The 17203-nt window shown below is 36.0% G+C and overlaps 1 protein-coding gene across 1 annotated transcript in view; it reads right to left on the minus strand.

The window, feature by feature from the left end:
• Positions 1 to 17203, minus strand: part of IQCM (IQ motif containing M) — a 371389-nt gene that overhangs the window by 229277 nt on the left and 124909 nt on the right. The window contains exon 10 of the mRNA XM_036853473.1: positions 12368 to 12426. Within this exon, the coding sequence (XP_036709368.1) occupies positions 12368 to 12426 (59 nt within the window). The remainder of the gene's footprint in view (positions 1 to 12367; positions 12427 to 17203) is intronic.

Consider the following 17203-nt stretch of genomic DNA (forward strand, 5'->3'; position numbering starts at 1 on the left):
AAACAAACATTTAAACCACCTTTTTATTGTACCTACATGTTTTTATCTGAAGGGCACTGAAAAAAATTACCGCTGAAGATGTCTGTAATGACTAGGGTGTTTATGCCAAAGGTGTAATGAGAGCTGATGTTTCTGTGGCACAGCGACCAGAGTTGTCCATTTTTCATGAGCTTATCTATGCAATAGGGAACATAATGAGTTGTATAGTCTTTCTCCCAAAACATTCATTTATTCCTCTTGGGGTAGCCCTTTGCTCTCAAACCAAACTTTGGTCAGTTATGGAGAAGAGCTGGCTCTACCCCCTGCCATCCGTCTCTCTCATCTCTGCTCCAAAAGAGCAGACAATGAAGATCGGTGCCTGTCCACAGATAACTTTACCCTAGAACCGGGCTTTAGGTAATGAAATAAATCCCCACAACAGTTCAGGTGATTCTAAAAACAATTTCTGATATCATACTCAATATTTTATTCCCAACCACATAACTGTTTTAGGGACTGTCATTTCCAGGAATTGAGGAGACCCTCAAGCAAGCACACTCAGAGTGGTGGTCAGAAAGCAAGCCAAATTCTACTAGAAAAACAGGAAATGTGGACAGTCTTTGGAACAACCTGGAGAGGGATGGGACTTTGTAACCCCCTCTCCCCATGCTTCTGCCTCCCTACTCTCCCTCTGTATGAGTGATTCCATGAAAAAGTAATGGAAAATCTGATTTTCTCTGCTTGAGACATCCATTCATTCTTATTTTACTTTTCTGGGTAGGATTACTGTGATTTAGAGATGAGAACTTATGTGTTCTCCCTCTCATTATTCTGCTTGCTGTTTCTCAGATGTTTTCCTTCTGATTCCACACAGGAATTGTTACCAATAATGTCTGCTTCTTTCCCTACCCGGTTACTGTTCGCATCAATAAGGCGAAATTACTTTTTATAGCAGCAGACAGAAAAATTATTCATTGACCAAGGAATGGGGAAGGAGGAGGTCTTGTTCTAAAAGCCCCTTCTCCCTGAGTGTAGGCAAGGGTGAGATTTTCATAGGAAAAGGGGCTAAAGGGGCGGTATGGGGCAGAGGTCTTGTCATTTAGGTTCATGGAAATGGGTGGTGATTTCCTGGACCAGGGTCTGCACCTCTTTTCTGCCCTTTTATGGTCCTTTGGAGTTTGGGTCAGAAGCAGAGGGAACCAACATGGTGCCCTTGGGCAGGAATTTTAGCACTAAAATGAGATGATAAATAGTTGTAGAGAGACCTTTGTCCCAATTTCAAGTTCAGCCAGCTTATACCACTTCCTTGTAGTTAAGCCCTCATGTTCCTATCAATGGAAACACAGCTAGAAGATACTGTCAGTTTGGTTTTCTGCAAGTTTGCCCAGAGGGAGGTTTTTATTAGAAATGAGTTGGGGGGCGAGGGTGCTTCCTTGCTTCTTTGACGAAAGCAGGTGTCCTTGTGTTTGTTTAATATCAGATCGTATTAGTTATCAATCAGATGGTATGTGAAGAACTAAAGAAAGTAGTAGTGGTGCCAAGAGCCAGAATGTGTACAAAAAGGATGCCATGCCATCCTGAATTCATTTCCTTTGTTTTAATTTTATTACTGTTTTGTTTTGTTTTCACTATATTACTATACCAGGGAATGATTTATGATGTTTCTCAATTTCAGGAGGGCAAATTTCAAGATTCTCATAAAATCTTTGTAAACAAGGTAGAGAAATATAGGCTGACTGGGCAGTCTTGGGTGGTAGGGTGGATAGTGTCATTACTAGCTGAGATAGGGAATATAGGAGAGAAGACATGGGGAAGGGAAAACATAATTATTTCAATTTTGAGAGACGGTTATGGGATATCCCAGTGAAGATACCCAGGAAGGAGCAGAAAGTCTGAGATAGGAGCTATAAATTCCTGAAAGGGAAAAAAATCATTAGAAGGCAGAGAAAAGATCCAAAAATTTAATCCCTGCATTGAACAAATATATATTCATTTACTCATTCATTCATTCATTCATTTAGTGTAAAATACTCTTCTAGCATTGAGGATACACTGATAAATAAAACATAGAAAATTCCCTGTCCTCATTAAGCTTATGTTCTAGTGGGAGAGACAGACAGTAATCACAGTAAACAAGTTAATTATTGAGTATGTTAGAAGGCAATGTATACTTTGATAGAAAATAAAGCAGAGTAAGGAAGTTGGGGAGAGCTAGCAGGAGTGGAAATTGCAATTTTAAATAGTGTGTTATGGCTGGTGTGGGATTATTGAAAAGGTAACGTGTGAGCTAACTATCTCAGGCAAAAGTGATAAGGAGCTAAATCCAATGTTGAAATATGACAGCTTTGCTTATAAAGCTCTGCAATTGGTTAATATATATGATTGTACAAATAATTCCTCTCAGACTCATGAGGATGGTTAGGTACCTTTCCTCCATCATTGTAGTTACCACATAACTTAATTCTCTGGGTCTATCACCTCTCTGTACTCTGAATTCCCTAACAGCAACTACTTTTCCTTGTGGACCTGGCAGTATATAATAGATGAAGGGAAGAAAAAAAGGGATAGAGAAAGAAAAGAAGGGAGGGACAGCAAAAGAACAGAATAGGGATACATTAGAATATCTGAGAAAGGCTCAGGGTTTGCTTGTTTGGGGTTTTATTTATTTTTCAGAATTGAAATCAATGTGAGTATTGCCCTTAAGAAACTGACCCCCAAAGCTGACATATGATGGGCTTCATGAATTGATCTAGAATATCTACAGTTTGGTTCCACTCTACACTGTATTCATAAAATTACATCCGAAATACTGTGTTCTTTCCTAAGCATCACACTTCAAGAGGAATACTTTTGAGTATGGTGGGCACCTGTTCCTTTCCTCTGTTTTCACCTCCTTTCCCTTGTGGAATTGCACTTCTCCTTCTCCACTCATATGACTAGGATTTGTCTAGGGCTAGCCATGTCATCCAAGCTGGAAGGTCATCCAGAATATTTCTGTGTGTGTGTGTGTGTCTAATAAGAGACCTTTCTTTCTGGTAAGAGCAGGAAGTAAGTCAATTACAAACAGCTGGAAGCCAACCATTTTGCTTACCACATGGAGAAAAAGTCTGTAGTAAGAGGTTTTAAGGCCAAACACGGGCAAGCAGAGATTTAAAATGAATGAAAGGAGAGCACATCCTGAAGACATTACTTGAACCTGTTGAATCAGTTGAGCCTAAGATGTTAAACAGATAAAAAGAACAGATGTCCGACATACTCTACACTCTTGGAATCTCTACTTATATGAGCAAACAGATTTAATTGCCATTTTGCTTAAGCTAATTTGAATTAGCATCCTAATAAATATATAAATCTAATAAAGACATGTGTGTGTGTGTGTGTGTGTATAGAAAGAGAGAATCTAAAGAAAGAATTGGTAACTAGAGTGGCTTCAAGAAGACAGAATCAGGACCAGTGGGTACCAGCTCAAGGGGGATAGGTGCTGAGCCTCACAGAGAGAACTGTCAAAGTCAGGGCACTAATTAGAATGAAATGGATTCCACTTGAACAGAGTAATTACTAATCCCTGGAGTTTTCAAGTAGAGGTGATGTAGGTACCATGTTATAGAGGAGATTCACCCTTTGGATAGAGGTTTTCACTAGAAAATCTCTAAGGTTCCTTGAACTCTGAGATTCTATAATTCCTCAAAGACAAAATACAACTAGAGGAAGTATCACTGGAGAAATATTATCCATTATAAATTTATTTTCAAAAAATGCCTAGGCTGGGTACTGACCCAGAAAAAAAAATCTGTTCACAGAAGATACCATAAACAAGCTAATATTACATTAGTAATTAACAAATTTTAGAAGAGACCAAAGGAAGCTTATTAGGTGGTAAACTGTAAAATTGTTTTGAGATAAAATAAGAGGATTTGGCCCATTTCAGAAAAAATGATGATGGACAAATGCAGTAATTTTAGAGATATAAAGGAAACATTAAAGTACCTAGCTAAATCTCCAGACTCTGAAATGTGAATTTCATACTTAGATATGCCAGTAAATGTACTATATTCTATTATATCAAAAAAGAGAAAATTTAGAATTCTTAGCACAGTTTTGCCTTTCAGTAACATATTTGTGAATCATATCCGGTTACTACTACCCTTTTAGTTCTAGCATGCTACAAAATAGGAAGGGAAAATATATAATTATTCCTCATCTACATATTTACATGAACTATCTGGATGCTTGGAATCCCAAAGAATGAAAAAAAAAAGAGGAACTTAAGGGTTCTAAAATGGTACACTTCATAGATGGTATATTTAAACAATGTTTTTATCATCCAGAATTGAAACAAACTAAATAGTAAAAAGGTGAAGGGCTGATGACCACCTTTTGAACTTCTTACAACTTTAACATTATGAATTAACGATAGAATATGTTTCCTCTATGAGTTAAAGACCCATCAATTTTTCTATTCTGTACTTGGAAATCAGTCAGTCATTTTAAAAAACAATTATGTACTTTAGAAATTCAACGAAAGGAAAATTTATCACTAAAGTCAGATGAATCTGCAAAGAATTAACAGCTCACTGCTGAAAGACATCAAAAGAGAATATGTGTTTTATTCATGAAATACAATAGTTTATCTGAACAAAGAAGGAGATACTATTTGCAATATAGTTAGAGGTGCCAAACAAATTCAACTGGACCTCAAGGAAGATATATGAAGAAATCCTTGTCACAGAAAATAAAAGTACAATGTCATGGTAATAGTACAGTAGATTACAATCCTGGTTCACAATTTTCGCTTAGATATTGAGAATGAACTCTGTGTGCTAATGTATTATTTCCTTTTAGTTAATAATATAAACTGCTTTTGATATTTTTATATTAATGATACCACACAAAATAAGAGAAAAGGTGTTAAGCATGAAGAAGTTAATGGAAAGATTAAAAAAAGATGATGCTAGGAAAAGACAAGATCCCACTTCATTGCAAAATATCATTCACTTTTTACCTTTATCAGTATAAAAACATGAACATATATACTATAAACTGTGTACATATTACTTTTTAAAAATTACAAATTAAGAATTACATCTATTGGGTTTTAATTCTTCCTGGTTTGGAAATCTTACATAAAGTATTTTACTTTGAAAAACAAAACTCGTAAAAACGTTCCTTTGGCAATTCTATTTGAACTGAAATTGCTTGGCTTACTTTGAAAAGCTCATCATAACCTTTCTTTTCCCTTAAAAAACGTTTTAGGCTTTCTCAACCATACTTTAACCTTAAGGATTTCTAACCATCTTCTGACATTTACGGAGTTCTAAAATTTCAAAATTTACCGTTTAAATTGAAATATTGAGGAAATAGAAACTTGCATTCCGAAATCAAATAATTTTGCTTTATATTGTTCATTTATGAAAATTATATTCTCTAAATGTTGGGCAAGGGTGTGTATGAAATGAATATTTTTAGCAGAATTGAAAATCAAGACAATAAGATCCTATCCCTCATAAAAATAACACAAATATATATTTAAGAACCCCAAAATAAAATCAAGTAGCCACTGTGTGGAATCTGGAACCTGGTAAATTTATCCTAAATGTGCTGGATTTGAGCATTATAGTTCTTTGTTTAATAATGCTGCTAATGAAAAGTCTTATATACATCTGTATACATAACTGTATACAGCAAATGGACCTAAGCACTACTGTTATATTTATTTCTCTCCTTCTAAATTTTGAGATCTTTGCAGTTGAAAACACAAGAAGATGGACAAAAAAATAGAAATGTGAAAATATGCATTTTAGGTTCATGATCTCTGAAGATTAGGACAAAAATAATTATAACTCTGCCTTATCTACCACTCTTTATCCATATAAGGTAACAGGTTCCCTTACCTCTCAAGAACCGGAGTGGGTGCCCAAATTTGCAGTAATTCCAAATCAAGTGCAGCAACAGCATTTTTAGTTTGCTCAACTTCCCATCCCAACCTTTTAACAGCCAAGTGACTGCCTCCTTAAAAAACACTGCTGAGGGCTTCCCTGGTGGCGCAGTGGTTGAGAGTCTGCCTGCCACTGCAGGGGACACGGGTTCGGGCCCTGCTCTGGGAGGATCCCACATGCCGCGGAGCAACTGGGCCCGTGAGCCACAATTACTGAGTCCGCGCGTCTGGAGCCTGTGCGCCGCAGCGGGAGAGGCCGCGATAGTGAGAGGCCCGCGCACCGCGATGAGGAGTGGCCCCCACTTGCCGCAACTAGAGAAGGCCCTCGCACAGAAACGAAGACTCAACACCAGCCATAAATAAATAAATAAATAAACCCAAAGTTTAAAAAAAAAACCAAAAAACTGTCTTCATCTTAAAAAAAAAAAAACACTGCTGAGTGGGTGCGTAAACCAGTTCTATTTGCCAGCTGTAGAGAGTTCTCTCAAAGCTTGTGGCTATGTGTAAATGAATTCCATCATTTTTTTTTTTCTATAACTAAGAAGAGGGGGAAAAAACCAAACTCTCTTATATTTATTGTAGCCTGGCAATGGTGATATATGTGTGACATATTTTCACCCTTGAAATGCAAAAGTACTTTAGAAATTGGCCAGTACCTTACTGAAATTGACAGATGACTGATGGAAGGTTATAATATACTCTGTCTCATGCAGACTCTACGGAAACCTCTAGCTGAAAATATATGGGAGATTTCTCTCTAACAAGAAAAATTCTTTAAGACAAGCTTAAAGGGTCCCAACATTTGGATTCTAAAGTTTCACAGAATTTCTATGACAGAAATGGTATAGGATTTCAAATGAAGAAGAAAATCTTAATAGTGTTTCACTTAAATATTTTCAATGAAATGTGTCTGCATGTGAAATATTTAGTTTTATATCATTCACTACTTCACTCTGTTTTCACATTGTTTCACTTTCTTTTATCTCTCTTTCTCCAGAATTCTATCTAGTAATATGTTTTAATCACTAGAGCCACTCTTGTACTTGCTAATTCATTAGTTTCAGTCTACTTCTCTTAAGTAATCATCAGAAAGGCTGTTAAAATTTAAGATACAAATGGCACAAAAGCAGCATGACTGAGTAAGAACACTGTGAATTGAGTGTTGGACTCTAGTAACAATTTTGGGGTTTTTTTTTCTTTTTACTTTTGTGACCTTGAAGAAGACACTTAATCTTTTTAAACTTTTACTTTCTCACCTGGAAATTAAAAGAATTGAATCAAGTGATCTCTAAACTTCCCTTCCCTTCAGCCATCATCCTCTAAAATGTTTATGACAGCCCTGCCAAAGTTAGCTAGATGTCCCTGCAAAACTGCCACAGCTCTTTATGCTGCAACAGATGGCAGATGGTACAGGAAAATGCTTAGCATTCAGAGTAGCTGGTTGGCTCCAGGAAAATAAATACAATAAACACTCACCTTTCAGACTGTACAACTTCTTATTATTGAAAGGGCTGGACTAAATTTTACTTTAGTAATACCTATGAGAAAAAAAAAGACTTCCCACTCAAACTAACCAGGTAAAGGATATTTACAGGAAAAAGACTTACACAAGAAGATAAGCTAACACCATCAAATAGTTTAAAAATACATAGTATTTTTTTCCTTAAAGCAGGTCTTTTTGTGAAAAGGTTTTTGATGACAAATTCAATTTCTTTAATAGATATGGGTTATTCAGATTTTCTATTTGTTCTGTGTCAGTTTTGGTATGTTGTCTTTTTTCAAGAATTTGTCCATTTCATCTCAGTTGTTGAATGTGGTAGGCATGAACTTATTCATATAATCTTTTCTCCTTTTAATGTCTATAGAATATATAGTTATTCCACTTCTTTCATTTTTAATATTGGTAATTTATGTTTTATCTCTTTTTCTTAGTTTTGTTAGGAGCTTACAAATTCTACTAATCTTTTCAAAAAAACAACTTTTGGCTTTCTTAATTTGCTTTATTGTTTCTGTTTTTTATTTCATTGCTTTCTGTTCTTATCTCTATAACGAATGTTGCACGTGCACTTAAAAAAAAAGTATCTTCTACATTTGTTGGTTGTAGTCTACAAACGTTAATTAGTTCAAATCAGTTGACTGTATGTTCAAATCTGCTATGTTGTCATTTACTCTTTTTACTAATTTTCCTATCAATTACTAAAAGACATGTAAAAAAATTCCAGTCATAATTATGCAGTTGTCCATTTTATTCTTTAATCCTGTCAATTTCTGCTTTATTTGTGTTAAAGCTCTATTATTAAGTCATACACATTTAGGATTATTATCTAATTCTGATTAATTCATTCTTCTACAATTATGAAGTGTCCTCTTTATCTCTGGAAATCATCCTTGAAGTCTACTTTGATGTATAGCCACTCTAGCACTCTTCTGCTACCTTTTTTTCATTGTGTATCTTTTCTCTAACCTTTTACTTCCAATTAATGCCTTTTTATGTTCATCTCTTATAAACAGCATAGAGTTGGCTCTTGCTTTTTTATACATCCTGACAAGCTCTTACTTTTAACTGCATGTTTATTCTGTATATGAAATATAAATGTTGGTACAGTTGGGTTTAAGTCTACCATTTTACTATTTGTTTTTTACTCACCCATTATATGTTCTCCCTCTCCTGTCTTCTTTTGGGATAACCAAATAGTTTTTGATATTCCATTTTAGTTTTCGTATTATCTTTTAGGTTTATCTTTTTGTATTAGTGGTTGCTCTGGGAATTACAATTTGCTTTCTTATCACACGCTACTTAGAATTAATACCACTACACATAAAATGAAAAAAGAAACTTGCAAAAGTATAAGTCCATTATTTTGCTAGCATTGTCATATATATTTTTGCATCTACCTACTTATAAGTACCATAATAATGTTATGATTTTGTCTAAAATGTTCAATTTAAAAATAATTGGAAAAAATATTCTCTTTCATATATTTTCATCATATATTTTCTATGTTCAATGTTCTTTATTTCTTCTTGTAGATTCAAATATACAACAGGTGTCATTTCTCTCAGCATGAAGAGCTTCCTTTAACATTTGTGAAAAACAGATTAGTTGGCAGTATATTCTCATTTCTTTAATTTAGCTGAAAATTTCTTTTTTCAGCCTCAATACTGTGAGATAGTTTCACTAGATACAGAATTATCAGTGGATAATCTTCTTTCTTTTAGCACTTTAAATATATAATTTCATTGCCTTCTGGTCTGCATCATTTCCAGTGAGAAGACGTCCATCATTCTCAGAATTGTAACCCTTTGTACAATGTGTATTTTTCCCTGCTGGTTATTTCAAAGGTTTTTCTTTGCCTTTAATTCTCAACTCTTTGCCTATGATATGCCTATGTGTTTTTTCTTGTGTTTATCTTGCTTAGATGTGATGTCTTCTTGGATGCATAAAGATGTTTTTCATTAAATTTGGAAATTTCCAGCTATTCTTTCTTTCTTTTTTTAATAAATGTATTTATTTTATTAATTTATTTTTGGCTCGTTGGGTCTTCGTTGCTGCACGTGGTCTTTCTCTAGTTGCGACGAACGGGGGCTACTCTTCATTGCAGTGCACGGGCTTCTCATTGCGGTGGCTTCTCGTTGCAGAGCACGGGCTCTAGGCACACGGGCTTCAGTAGTTGTGGCCTGTGGGCTCAGTAGTTGTGGCTCGTGGGTTCTAGAGCACAGGCTCAGTAGTTGTGGCGCACAGGCTTAGCTGCTCCATGGCATGTGGGATCTTCCCGGACCAGGGCTCGAACCCATGCCCCCTGCACTAGCAGGCGGATTCTTAACCACTGCGCCACCAGGGAAGCCCCCAGCTACTATTTCTTCAACTACTTTTTCTGCCTTATTCTAGTTCTCTTCTTCTGAGACTCCAATTCACATATGATAGGCCACTTGTTATTAATTTATAGGCCCATCAGGCTTTGTTCATTTTGTTCTCAATCAATCGTTTTGTTCAGATTAGTCTCTATAGATCTACAAGTTTACTAATCTTCTCTACTGCCTTCTCCAATATGGTGTTCAACCATTCAATGAAATTTTCACATCAGATACGTTATTTCTCAGTTCCAGAACTTTCATTTGATTATTGTCCTTATATTTTCCATTTATGCACTGGGATTCTCTGTTATTAGGAACATCTTTTTCTTTAAGTTCTTGAATATTTATAATAACTGCTTTCGAGCTCTTGTCTGCTAATTCTAACATTTGGGATATCTTTTTCTTTGATGTAACCCAGATTTTCCTGTTTCTTAACGTGTCTAACATTTTATTTGTTGTGTACTAAACATTGTACATTGTAGGGATTGTGGATTATGTTACTGTCCTTGAAAGAATGTTGATTGTTTTTTAATTCTAGGTGGTAGCTAAGTTACTGGTTTATCATCTTGAACTTGTTGAGGCTTAGTTTTATGCTTTTTTTTAGGGTGAATCTGTTTGTTTCGTCCCTTGTACTAAGGTGAATTCCTTAGTCCTGGGGTATAATCTCCACTCCGTAGGTGTTGGCCTTCTAAGATTTCCATGGAGAGACTGAGGTGTTTACTAAGTCCTGTCATCTGAAAGGACTTAAACTCCAATTTCTGTCTCCCTCCATGGTGAACAGCAACTGAGAACTCTGCCTAGGCTTTAAATTCCACAAATGTAAGGAGTCTCTCTTGTTCACCCCGTCCTTAACATCTAATACAGCAGGTGTTTAATGTTTCTTGTTAAATGAATAAACTATGAAAGACTGAAAGAAAATTTTCTGAGCAGGACAAGACACAATCTGTTTTTCCTTTTCCTCTGGAAATTGTTCATTTGTTCAGTTATATTTTCTGAGTATCTACTACATTGCTGGGATTGTGCCATGAGCTATAGATAGAAATGTTAACAGAATCAACCACCCCTGCTCTCACAGAACTTGAAATTTTAGCCAGGGATCATTCTGGCATAATTTAGCTTATAGTATGTAGCAATGACTGCAATTAAAGGACCTACGTTTGAATCCAGCTCTATCACAGACTAGCTGATTGACCCTCAGTGAAGTATTCAATCTCAGTTGAATCAGTTGAATCAGTAAAATGGTGATAATAAAATACATCATGTGTTGTTATGGGAGTCATATGAAAGTACCTCGTACAAACTAAGCACAGAATGAGTGCTACTACTAATGAATTTAGCTACCACTAAATTTATTATGAGACTAACTCTCAGAAAACATCTAATCTTAAACTGGATATTTATTTATTGGAGGTTTAAACAATTGTTTGGCATTGTTTCACAGTCATATTTGGCCAAGATTCACCATATAGTGCAATTCCATAATACTTGAACCTTAGAGTCAGATGTATTTGGGAATTCAGACTTTGTTTCAAAGTCTAGGAAATTAATATAGCATGCATACCATATATTATGTAACATTTAAGTAGAGTCTGGGGCAGTATCCCATCATTGAACATATTAATATTAATTAGCTAATATAATTAGTGTTAATATGTATGCAAAGTATGAATATTCACATGAAGTGGGAAAAGTAGAGACTATGAGTAATCATGATCACTTATTACTTCAGGTCAGGTTTTGACACTAAGAGTTTTGGCACCACCTTAGGTGACATCAACTTTCAGTTTCTGGAGCTTTCCAGATTTTGGAATTGTGAATGAGGGATTATGGACCACAGCTTTTGAGTAATTGAGAGAAGGAATTAAGAAGGATGTCAAGTAAGAGAAGGTAGCCTGAATAATATATTTGAATAAACCTGTATTTATTAGGGGGTAAGTTTTGCAAACTGGTTGCTCTGACAAACTTCAGTCTCCAAGGTTTACCCTTTTGCTATTTGCATCTATATGGCTTGACACAGAGCTTTGCACCGAGTCAGTACAAAAATAATATCTGGTGAATTAATAAATTAATGTGTTACCAGTGAAAAAGAAAGCACAGGTCTGAAACCTGTCCTTTTCAGAAACTTCACTGTTAATTTTCCATAATCCCTTCTTTCCATCTCACTCTCCAATCTATCTCACAAAATCAGTTATTTTTTCACAAAAGTTTGACAAAAAATTTGCTACACAAAGAAGCAGAGCAAACTTAAGAATGCCTCACAGAGTCACTGAAAGGCATGCTGTACCATAGTGAATTGCAGGACACAGTTTCTAATAAACAAAACTGCTGAAACATCATACAGTACTGTTTACAATGCTTTTACTTGCCACTGCAAAGTAAACCTACAGCCTGGTCTACTGAATGAGCATTAATACACTCAAAAAAATAAGAATTTTTTATCCTTGCCTTAGTCAAATTAAATGGGAACTTTGAAAAAGATACGTTGAAAACTTGAGCTTTCAGCAACCTACATTTCTTTAAAGCAGATACTTAAGTCAGGATAAAACCAAAAGCAAGCATATTAATTTAAACTTTCCTGCTATCATATAAAAGATATACCTGGGTTGTGGCTTTGATTCTGGCTTGACAGACTGTTGTTCTTTTTTGATAAAACTTTTCTAGAATAAGAGAAAGAAGAATTGACACAATTAGGAAAACAACTTCATTGTCTATAAAATCTTAATTCCATTGTTGTTCTATTATATTATCAAAGGGATAAACAACTGATCCATTATAATATATAAGCCTAAACATTGATATAAGTATATATTATAAACCCAAACACTTATATAAATAAGTAAGTATACTCAGAGGAGTATGATCACAGAACCTCCTCCAGCATCTTTTGGCCCCCAGGAATACAATTCCTTCTGATCATTTCAGTGAGCAAATATCCATAAAAATCTACTAAAGATAAGAATTTATTTATTTAATTACTTATTTGCCCTCTGTCTTATAAAAAGTTTTAAGGTAGCTTACAAAAAATATAGTATGTATGAAAAAAGAAAGAAAAGAATATCAAGTTAAAGGGAAAATATGGGTAGAAAAATAATGTCAAGTGTTTTCTGATACTGCTTACTGTGTTACACAGATTTGCCTCTCAAATTCCCAGCTATCAAACTGTTACGGACAGAACTGTGTTCCCCTAAAAGTCATATGCTGAAGCCCTAATCCCCAAATGTGACTATATTTGGAGATAAGGCCTTTCAAGAGGTAATTAAGGTTAAATGAGGTCATAAGGGTGAGGCTCTAATCCAATAGGACTGCTGACCTTATAAGAAGAGGAAGAGATGCCAGGGGCATGTGTGCACAGAGAAAAGGCCATGTGAGGACACAGCAAGAAGCAGCCATCTATAAGCCAAGGAGAGAAGCCTCAGGAAAAACCAACTTTGCCCTAGAACTGTGAGAAAATCAACTTCCGTTGTGTCAGCCACCCAGCCTACAGTATTGTATTATGGCAGGCCTGGCAAACTAAAACACAAAGTAACAAAGAAAACACAGTAGTTCTAACATTCACAATGTCTGTAAGAGAAGTAAACTTATTTCCTGTGAAAAATTTCTTCCATGAGTCCTGCAAAAGAAGCCTGGGATAGTGTAATGGTCAGTTTCAACAGCATCTCTTCAACAGTGACACTTGAGAGTTTACTATGGATCTTTTACACAGTCCTTCAATGTCAGTCAATAGTTGAAAGAACAACTTAGGAAGATGATTCCCCAAGATCTCAAAATAACTGGGTCGTTCCCTTTCTGGTCATTCGGTGTGATCCAAAGGTTAAACTGATACCTGGAGGCATTGCATATACATTTTATAATCTGCTATGACAATTATTTTGCCCAAAATAGCTTTTGAAAAAATGGCCTCGGATAAGAGGAATTTGAGGTAATCTTGACAATGAGAAAAGGTTAACGGATTTTGGATTATTGGTGTTGTCTTCCCTCTCAGACTCTATAAGAAGTCGGTGCCAGAAAGTGCCTTGGCTATTGATGTGCTCCTGATAACACAACGAAAATGCTTATTTTACTTTTGCTTTAAAGTTGCAAATAGGGACTTCCCTGGTGGCACAGTGGTTAAGAATCTGCCTACCAGGGCTTCCCTTGCGGTGCAGTGGTTAAGAATCCATCTGCCAATGCAGGGGACACGGGTTCGAGCCCCGGTCCAGGAAGATCCACATGCTGCGGAGCAACTAAGCCCATGCGCCACAACTGAGCCTGCGCTCTAGAGCCCATGAGCCACAACTACTGAAGCCCTCATGCCTACAGCCCGTGCTCTGCAACAAGAGAAACCACCTCAATGAGAAGCCCCTGCACTGCAACAAAGAGTAGCCCCTGCTCACTGCAACTAGAGAATGCCAGCACGCAGAAACGAAGACCCAACGCAGCCAAAAATAAAATAAATTAATTAATTTTTTTAAAAAAGAGCCCGCCTACCAATGCAGGGGACATGGGTTCAATCCCTGGTCTGGGAAGATCCCACATGCCACAGAGCAACTAAGCCCATGCACCATAACTACAGAGCCTCTGCTCTAGAGCCCTCGTGCCACAGCTACTCAAGCCCGCATGCCTAGAGCCCATGCTCCGCAACAAGAGAAGCCACCGCAATGAGAAGCCCACGCACTGCAACCAAGAGCAGCCCCCTTCGTGACAATTAAAGAAAGTCCGCACACAGCATTGAAGACCCAACGCAGCCATAAATAAATAAACAAACAAATAAATAAATAAATAAATAAATAAATAAATTTATTTAAAAACATAAAGTTGCAAATATGTATTTAACCACTATTTGGCAACTGAAGCCAAAGAAGTCTCTTCTATAAAATCTCAGGATATATAAAAAGTGTAAAGATGAAATGTGGAAGAAATTTGTATTTGTATTGCAAAACTACTCAGTTTTAAGACACAGAGTGATTGTTTTAAATACAAGCTTCACTCTGTCCTATAGTGAGTGCTCTCTCGGATGCAGTCTGACTTGTATATGTAAACTTGTATTTCATGTCATTCATTTTTTAAGATTGAAGATTAACTTTTCTTCTACCGTTATGTTAGAATGCAAGAATAACCTTGAGAATTAATTTGCATCATCTATCAACTATTTGTTACTTTTAGAATTCCCTGATCATGTTTTCTTTTTCAAAGCATTCACCCTCAAAAATAATACTGTACTTTTTAAAACTTATGTGCAACATATAGGTGATAATAAAACATGAAGAAGTACCTATATTTTAAATATTGCTCCCAAGATGTTCCATGACACATATTCATGGCTAGAAAAAATACTCATGGCTACAAAAATTATTTTTTAACCTATGTAGTCCATACTTTTGCACACAACAAAGTGCTTGGCTTGGAACACACTGTCCTTATGTGATACTGCTATTTACACTTGACAACTAAATTTTTTTAACTGCTTCCTTCTTGGCCAGACTAACTGAGATTGGCATATTCTCCACCATGAGAGGTGTCAAATATGAAGGCCACTAAGCAAAACAGTCTCAGACAAACATTCTTGAGGATTTTTCTTAATAAAATGTTCTCTGATTTTTTTCCAGTTACCTCTGTTGTGTCTTTTTCTTCCTACCTACCATAATTAGAAACTGGCGGTGGCAGGGAGTTTGGTCACCTTTTTGCGAAGTCAATAGCAGTCCTTTTCTTTAAGGGGTCCTGGGGGTTTTTTTCTAAGTCTTAGTTTTCTCCATACTTATATATTAAAATCTCAAGTCCATTCTGCCTTGACGTTTCAATTCCATTCTCTCTCAAAATGCTATTTCTTTCCACAGCTGCCAGCTGCTTCTCTAGACTTCTTCAAGATCCTAGTCTCTCCATGACAATGCATTTGAAGCGACACATTCTAAATACTTGGATAACGATGTAAGTCACTTATTAAATACTCATGTCAAAATTTTCCAATTTTTTTAACAACCTATGTGAATTTATTTCAAACCTTTTTCAGACTCCTTTCCCCCACATATTTTCTCAAATCCCACAACTTAACTGGCACCAACTTCTGATATTTCACATAATATTACATCTCAAGCTTCTTTTTAGAAGCAGCTACCTAATCCACCAATTCCCCCTTCTTTCCAAATCTCATCTGGAATTTATTTTTTCCTTTTGACAATGCTGCTAATTTCTCTCATAGTTTGATGATTAAATTCTTGCATTGATTAACCAGAGATGAAATATGGAAGAAAGCCTTTCACTTCACATCATAATGCTAGCCATACTTCTATATTACTACTATTAGTGTGAAATTCTGCAGTATGTTTGCAATAACAAGGTACTCTATAATTGGCACATTACACCTCCAATACTTACCCTAAAATGTGGTTAAAGGGGATTTTCTAAGTAGCAAGAAATTTTCATAGTTTTAAACAGCTTTGTGACCCTACCAGAAGCATATGTAAACACCCATTCAAGGTAAATGAAAGGTTTCTTTAAAATTAGATAACTGTGAAGAGAAAATCACTGATAGCATATACATATAAAATTAAAAATTACACATTAAAACATGTGAAATAAACTGAAAAGCTTTTTCTGCCAGGCTTGAAACTTGTGTTTCCCCAGCAGAAGTCAGGCATGTCACCAGCACATTCTGTGAAATAGCAGTGAGTTGCATTCCCTGTACTGCTACTGCTTCTTGTATAAGAAATGTTTTAAAAAGAAAACTGTCAGTAACTTGCACACATGCAGAACCAGAAGGCACCAAACACATCATTTTGGAATTTTCCACAAGTCATTATCTTTACATTGTTGTATTTTAGAGCTTCTAAAAACACATACAAACCACAGAAGGATTTTCCAGCCATAGAGCCACACCCAGGAAGTTGTGATAGGCCCAGGAAACCCATAGTTTCTCAAAATCTTCTTGTGGAGCCACAGAAGCCCCATTGTGAAGGTGTTCTCAAGTGTGGTATTTCTTTTACATTTCTTAAGAGAAGTGGAGGGAATACCATAGGTAATGCTGGTCACTCTGTAATAGCCATGGCCTCAAAAAGCCATTCAACTTTCAAATTAGGAAAGACTGAGGGAGGTGGCCCAACAAAACATAGGTTTTTCCTTTACCAGTCACTAGATAAAATTTCTTTAATCTCCAAGGGAAATCAAAACTCTTTGATATTTAGCAATTTAAGGATCACATAGGAGGCAATACAAAGACTGATGAGAAAAAGGGAGCTGGATAGAGAAGTTTACATCCCAGTGTAAGTCCCTCTGAGGGTTGGAACCTATTTGTAAAAGATGTTAACAGGGCTGTTGCTTCCAGGAGCATGTTCATAGCAACAAATCACAGCATAATACTACCACACATTCTAAAAAGAAAAATCAAATATATTTTAAATGCATAGCTGAAATGAAGGGAAAGTAATAGAATTCTTTTCTGGTAGAAAACAACGAGAATGT

The sequence above is a fragment of the Balaenoptera musculus genome, chromosome 5 (genome assembly GCF_009873245.2).
Source record: "Balaenoptera musculus isolate JJ_BM4_2016_0621 chromosome 5, mBalMus1.pri.v3, whole genome shotgun sequence".
In the NCBI taxonomy this organism is placed as follows: Eukaryota; Metazoa; Chordata; class Mammalia; order Artiodactyla; family Balaenopteridae; genus Balaenoptera; species Balaenoptera musculus.